This window comes from Schistocerca americana, chromosome 3, assembly GCF_021461395.2.
Source record: "Schistocerca americana isolate TAMUIC-IGC-003095 chromosome 3, iqSchAmer2.1, whole genome shotgun sequence".
In the NCBI taxonomy this organism is placed as follows: Eukaryota; Metazoa; Arthropoda; class Insecta; order Orthoptera; family Acrididae; genus Schistocerca; species Schistocerca americana.
In genome coordinates this window covers 771,958,469-771,966,171 of record NC_060121.1, presented here as the reverse complement: position 1 = coordinate 771,966,171, position 7,703 = coordinate 771,958,469, and the positions used below count along the sequence as shown (strand labels likewise).

At 37.3% G+C, this 7,703-nt stretch overlaps 1 protein-coding gene across 4 annotated transcripts in view; it reads right to left on the bottom strand.

Moving 5' to 3' along the window:
* Positions 1-236: 236 nt before the first annotated feature.
* LOC124605708 overlaps positions 237-7,703 on the bottom strand; it is a 48,282-nt gene continuing 40,815 nt past the window's right edge. For all 4 annotated transcript variants that reach the window (XM_047137578.1, XM_047137579.1, XM_047137577.1 and 1 more), the window contains exon 3: positions 237-1,103. In XM_047137578.1, the coding sequence (XP_046993534.1) occupies positions 546-1,103 (558 nt within the window). In that variant the 3' untranslated portion in view covers positions 237-545. The remainder of the gene's footprint in view (positions 1,104-7,703) is intronic.

Genomic DNA, 7,703 nt, shown 5'->3' with positions numbered 1-7,703 from the left:
TTTTCCTAGCTGATTTGCCTTTTAGTACATCTGCATTTCTATCAGTATTCAAGGGCACGTGTCAAATGCAAAAAAGGGAGATGGAACTGTAGCAGTGGAAATCCGAAGATGCACAAAAATCATTTTAACAAAAGAAGGTTTACAATGAAATGAATAACATTCTGAGTAACACACGCATGTCCAACTCTAAAGAAAACTATAGAAGGCAGGTAAAGGAAAGGAAAAATTTGTGGAGATTCAAATGAATTTCATTTATTAACAATGTCATGATGCAGAATTTTCACATTTTCTTTTAAAAATTAAGGAAATCTTCAGACCATCTAAATTTTGATAGTTTGCCTTTGAGGCAAGTACACAAATATTACTCACATACAACTGTGCATTGTTATGCTGCACTCAAGTTTTATCAGTGAGTATATATGTGGCATATAAATATATTCACTGTCAGATACATCTAACTGTAAAAAGCAAGTAAATCAGTAAAAAAATTATACAGCCTTATAAAATATGAGTTTTACTACCCATGTGGAAAAAAATCCAATACCTCAATACAAAGATGTATAATCTCTTATAAGATTCATGATAGCTGCAGCTTTAGGATTAAAAAACTCTGTTCCAGGTTGGGAGTCACTAATTATGCCAGCTAATTTAACAAAAATCTCATCACCAATACCAAGTATGGCCAGAGTGCGTTGTAACTCAACACAACGTGGGTCACACATCACCTGAGGAACACTCTCTGCTTTTGCCTGCAACTCCCGTATCTTAGTTGCTTGTGCTTGTGACACTTTAGAAACCCTCATAACAACGTCCTGGAGGCGGAAGAGAGAATTTCTCATGCCAGCAATCCTACGCTCCCTGTCCCAGAACCCCAGCTGAGCAGGCTGTGGGGCCTCTGCTTCTGGTACAGCATCCTCAGCATCATCTGCTAGCCGTACTACTTTGGTTGGAGGCTCAGCTGTAGTCTGATCTTTTGTGGGGCTGGATGTGGTGGTAGTTGGCTGACGAATGCTCTGGTCTGCCTCCACATCGAGAGTACCGGTACTTGTAGATGCTGCTTCAGCTTGTGATGGAATGATTGGCCTCCGAAGCCGCTGTTTGGCCTGTGGAATTTGTTTTCAGTGGCTTAGTCAGAAACATTTCAGCTTTTGTATAATACTAAATGATCTTACATAAACCAAGAACAAATGTTAGTAAAACATAGCAAGCTAAGCTGAGTATCGAAATCATACAACCCGAATGGTAAAACAAGGAAACCTTATTGGCTTATATCTTACAAAATAAAAAATAAATTCATGGAAGAACTGACCAAACTAAAAGCACTCTTACTAACTAATGAAGTAGATGAAGCACTACACAAAATCTGTAAATTCCAACCACATTCCACTCAATGTCTGTTAAATTTGGGGAGAATCAACATTTAGTTAAATGTTGCAATTGACAGCACATAAAAATGGCATTAAAACAGAGTTAGGAATCATGAAACATAATAGGCCTATATTTATTTATGACGACGTATAGAATACTACCAACTCATGGAAAACTTTTGTAGTGCTATTTCCCCCAACTCTGAACTAAATATCCCACACACATTATGCAGGACTTCCCAAAATCATTCTACACTTAAACTGCAAGCATCTGTCTTGGAACTTAAATATTACACAACTAAGTACTGCTTTGCTATACGACTACATAATATCAAAAAATATGGACAAACAACTCAATGAACTGATGTGAACCACTAAGGGTACTACAAGATCAATCCCAAAAGTATTTCTACCGGTCCTGAGTCCCGAACAGACATCTGAGCTACACTAGAAAAATGCATCTGTGAAACACTATAACAAAATCACTTTCATTTACAGAACAAGAATTTAATCCTTCAGGGATGGATAGACATTTCGTTTTTCTGCTCACTGCCAGCACATGACATGTGTAACAGATTCTCCCAGGCTTTGATTTAATACTGATGGTGTGTCAGCTGAAAAGAAGAAAAACTAGAAATAGGAAGTATACAGGTATACTGTGTCTGTGAGAGACAGTCCACCAAAGTAAAACAATGGTATGGAGAAGCAGACCAACATGTAGTACATTCTTAGTGTAGGTCCCAAAAGCCTATTGCTTGCTGGGCAAATGAGAATTTCTGTGCATGACTCATTTGCAGCAGTTGATATCAGATGACTAACAGCACTTACAGTGTTGACAGCTTTCCCACGGCTTGCTGCTATTAGCATTCATTCACACAACAAACCACGGGAAGTCTACAAGACAAATCATGATGTAGATAGTCAATGAGATTATCATTTGTACTTTTCCATGGCTTGTAAGTAAAGTTAACTTTTACTTCATTGTCTTAGGTTCGAATTTAATCACATGATCAGAATTTTCATAAAAATTGGACATAAGACACACAGGTAGGTCATTGCACTCATGAATGTTTACCTCTGGCTACATTACATGTCAATCTATTATGGCACTCATTTTTTCCACTTTGAGATTTGGCAACTTCTCCTACTAATATGTAAATTATCACATTCCAAACTAACCTTGGCCTAAGGGTATGCTACTGGTCAGTTTTCATCACATCTTTTTTCTTCCAGTCACCACAGAAACACGAAAATAAGGCACTCTCCAAATCAAAAACAAATGTCATCAATTTCTATCTTCTCCTAAAAAAATTAGTTTCAGTGATTCTCACTGGCTACCTTATAAGATCACCCAAATGGCTATGACCAATATTAACAAACTGTCAACATCAGTAGGCTAGAAAAAGCCGCTGACATCACAGACACACTTTAGCCTCAGATGACACATGAGAACTCCCTAGCTTCAAGAGTAGGACTGCTGACCTTTCTAAAAGTATTGGCAATCCGATATATCAATATTTAAAAAAATATTATTTTTATTATCAGCTCTTGATATATCACCAGAAAAAATATCAACGTACTGGCCTTATAAAAATATCAGCTGCACATTGTAAATATACTGCCAGTTTTAGAGCTGTACATTTAAGTATTGATTTATCATTAAATATTCTGTACATCAACAAGCTAGCATCTGTTTATCCCCCTTAGGGCAAGAATTTAAAAGAAAATGATGTTCATTCTTGGCTCACAATGGTAACTGCATGTTAGTGGGATAATAAAAGTTCTCATGCAGCCGTCATTTGGTTTTGTCACTTATCTGATTTGCTTGGGACACTACATGTCAACTTCCCCATTTTTTCATTTCTGCAAACACTAGCAACCTAGCAGCTGTAGTGTCAAAACTGCATGGTGAAGTTAAACGTTTCTGTTAGTAGCACTAAGCACCGATTCCACTAGTATTTCTCCTCACACATCTCCACCCACCATGAAGACCAGTTTTGTTATTTCGATTTTTGTTCATTTTCAGCAACTGCTTTTGAAGAATGCTGATGTGAAGAGAGAGGACACTAGTTGCATTAAAACCCCCCCCCCCCCCTTTTTTTTAATGCAACTGGTGTGCTATTTCTGGACATAGAAAATCTTGTTATTCCATTCACACCACCACCCCCAGAGCAACCTGACTTCTTCTTTGTCCCACCTACACTTGCTTCACACAGTCAAAGAAAAAGACTGAATGTGATGAAAGCTCGAAAAGTAGTAAGATTCCTTCACCTAGTGAAAGTGAAATTATGTTGTTCTACAATTTCAAAAGAACAATTCCAAACATTTATGGAAAATTGAAAAAAAAAAAAAAAAAAAATACTGATATTTTATCAACAGCCCTACCTCCTCAGAATATAAAAGGACTCTAAAGATTTTATACGATAATCAAAGCCATGACATTTTCATGACTTCTCTTTAGTTACATTCATGACCGCTCGAAAATATGCACATAATGTAGGTATGTATGAACTGTAGTATACCATTCATCACATGCTATAAGAACATTAAACTCTCACACACAGGATGGGGTATGACTATTTTCAGATATATTTATCATCCCGTCAAAACTAAAACTTCTTTGTTAACGGAAAGGCCTCTTAGCTGCATCATTTCCATCGAACACACATATCAGCTTCTAGACAAACACTATGAAATCATGAGGTGCACTTTGCAGTAAGTTCATCACATCTCTATTCACTACATCAGCCATTGAGGCAGACATGATTTTTGACACAAATTCTTCCATTGCAATTGTCACTCAAGAATTTCTCAAAATGCAGGTCTGCATAACTGAGTGCTACCTATGAGCCACCTTTGACAACCTATTTTCAAAGGACTCTTCTCAGCAGTTTTTTGATACAGATATTCTGAAGGGCAGGGGTAAAATACAGGGAGCAAAAGGCTATTTACAATTTGTACAGAAATCAGATGGTAGTTATAAGAGTCGAGGGCCATGAAAGGGAAGCAGTGGTTGAGAAGGGAGTGAGACAGGATTGTAGCCTATCCCTGACGTTTTTCGATCTGTATATTGAGCAAGCAGTAAAGGAAATAAAAGAAAAATTTGGAGTAGGAATTAAAACCCATGGAGAAGAAATAAAAACTTTGAGGTCCGCCAATGACATCGTAATTCTTTCAGAGGCAGCGAAGGACTTGGAAGAGCAGTTGAACAGAATAGACAGTGTCTTGAAAGGATATAAGATAAACATCAACAAAATCAAAACGAGGATAATGGAATATAGTCGAGTAAGTCAGGTGATGCTGAGGGAATTAGATTATGAAATGAGACACTTAAAGTAGTGAAGGAGTTTTGCTGTTTGGGGATCAAAATAACTGATGATGGTCGAAGTAGAGAGGATATAAAATGTAGACTGGCAATGGCAAGGAAAGCGTTTGTGAAGAAGAGAAATTTTTTAACATCAAGTATAGATTTAAGTGTCAGGAAGTCTTTTCTGAAAGTATTTGTATGGAGTGTAGCCTTGTATGGAATGAAGCTTTCAAAATGTGGTGCCACAGAAGAATGCTGAAGATTAGATGGGTAGATCTTATAACTAATGAGGTGGTACTGAATAGGATTGGCGAGAAGAGAAGTTTGTGGCACAACTTGACTTGAAGAACGGATCAGTTGGTAGGACATGTTCTGAGGCATCAAGGGATCACCAATTTAGTATTGGAGGGCAGTGTGGAGTGTAAAAATCATAAAGGGAGACCAAGAGATGAATGCACTAAACAGATACAGAAGGATGTAGGTTGCAGTAGGTACTGGGAGATGATGAAGCTTGCACAGGATAGAGTAGCATGGAGAGCTGCATCAAACCAGTCTCAGGACTGAAGATGACGACGACGACAACGACGACAACAACAACAACAACAACAACAACAACAACAACAACAACAACAACAACAACAACAACAACAACAACAACAACAACAACAACAACAACAACAATCTGTGCAATCATTTTTGGAAATAGAGACTTCCTTTTCTGTGTAGTTTTTGCCCACAGCAGTTGCAACAAATCCATATGCACGAAATGAGTTTTTTTACGATTACACACTTTGTCAGAATCTGTTGCTATTTCCACAACAGTTTTATTTATGAACTGAGAAGCAGTGCTATACATTAAACTGAACACATCTCTGTACAAAAATGGGCAGAGAGAGTAATTTGACTAACACTTAAAAACTAAGCAAATTCAGCTGATAAGGATTTAAGAAACTAGAGTTGTACACAAAGGAATCTGTCTTCTAAGTAAGGTTTAATTGTTTAAAGTTCCTACTTTCACATGAGCTTTAATGTGTTTCAGCAACATACTTCTTCAATGAGAAATAAGTTCACTCACATTCTTCATGACTTCACTATTACCAATCGATCTTATTGAACAAAATTTGCGAGGAAACTTGGAAAACTCAGTGATATCTGAGAAAGTTACCTTACTTGAATGAAAATCCTTCACGAAGTACAAGATCACTATCACAAATACATTAATACTGCAACCACTTTTATTTTGAGCAGTTTTCAAAGCTCTGTTCATTACATGAACTGAGCAAGTGCCACAATGAAACATTTGTCATTGATTATCTTCTTCATTGATTAGAAATGCTTATAAATAATGCTAAATCTTGAATCAAGCAAAATCTTCAAGTTCACATTTGGCCCATCCACTGAAATTTGAATTACAAGGGTAAGTCCATTATTATCCGCAAAGTAATTATAAATAAAATTTTATTGTAATCAAATAGGAAACTTGCAACAACATTTTTCGACATGGTCTCCTTGCGTTTCAATGCACTTGGTCCATCGTTGTACAAGCTTCCTGATGCCCTCATAAAAGAAGGTTCTCGGTTGAGCTGCAAGCCAGGAATGCACCACTTCTTTCACTGCTTTGCCCGAGGCAAAAGTAATCATCTCGTTGTAACGTACACTGTTTGTTATTGTGCCCCTTTCCCAATTATGTTCCAGTACTGGGCCTCGTGTGTCCAAAAAAACCGTAAGCATCAGTTTTCCTGCAGTTGGTTGGGTCTTTAGCTTTTTCTTGCATGGCGAATTCAGATGTTTCCATTCCACACACTTCCGTTTACTCTCCGGCTCATAATGAAGGATCCATGTTTCGTCCATCAGCAGCAATTCTGTCTAAGTAGCTGTCCCCTTCATTACCATAGCGATCCAAATGTTTTTTGCAGATGTCCATGCACGTTTGTTTCTGCAACTGTGTGAGTTGTTAGGGATCCATCTTGCACAAACTTTATGAAACCCAAGTCTGCTGTGGATGATTTCTTAAGCAGAACTGTGGCTAATTTGCAGACGATGTGTCACTTTGTCAATAGCTAATCAATGGTTTCTTCATTTATGGTGGTAAACAGTCATCCATCTATTTCATCGTGCATAAAACTTGTGCGACCATTTCGGAATTTTTCAATCCATTCATAGACGCTCCGTTATGGCAAAACGCTGTTCCCATATTGTACCGAAAGTCTTCAATGAATTTCGGCCCCTGATACGCCTTCTAACCACAAAAAAGCGGATCACTGAATGTTGCTCTTCTTTGTTGCAAATAGACAGCGAAGCAGAATTGATTAACAGCATGGCAGTGATAACAAAACTAATCTAGCAGCTTGAAAATTATAAAGATATAACAACAAATAACCAAAGCACGCATCAACAAAACAACAGTACTACCACAAAAATAACTAAATTGCGGATAATAATTAACTTACTCTCGTATATTCTGAAGTGACAAATTCAAACCATTAACATCCTTCAGAAAACTTGACCGTAAAGCAGCAGATGTGGCAGAATTCAAAAACAGACTTGTTAAATATCTTGCAGATACAGACATATTGTTCATCCCAGAAACAAACCACCAAAAATCCATCTGCCCCTTTTGGATAGCTTTGTTCAAACTCTCATCATATGACACACAAAAGAATCCAATTTCCCTGACTTTGTTAGGAGATTCTGGAAATGAGGGCCAAATCCATAAGTAATTACACATAACTTATCCTCGCATAATGGATTTTTTTTTTGCAATCACACTGTCAGGGAACAATTTGAAATTATTCTACAGTGTTTCCAGAACTTCTTACTAATGAATGAGACATGATTATTCACAGCTCGTATGATTTTAGATTTTACTATCTCATCAGTTCCTTAAAAAAGTTTCAATGAGTCTGTTTTGAAACTCTTCGACTAAAGTTCTAGATGTCACAGGAGCAAGTGTAGGTGATTTGTTACTGCCATTCACATTCTGTTCGGAAGGAACTAGTGACTGTGATGGTATTACCTCAGCTACAGCA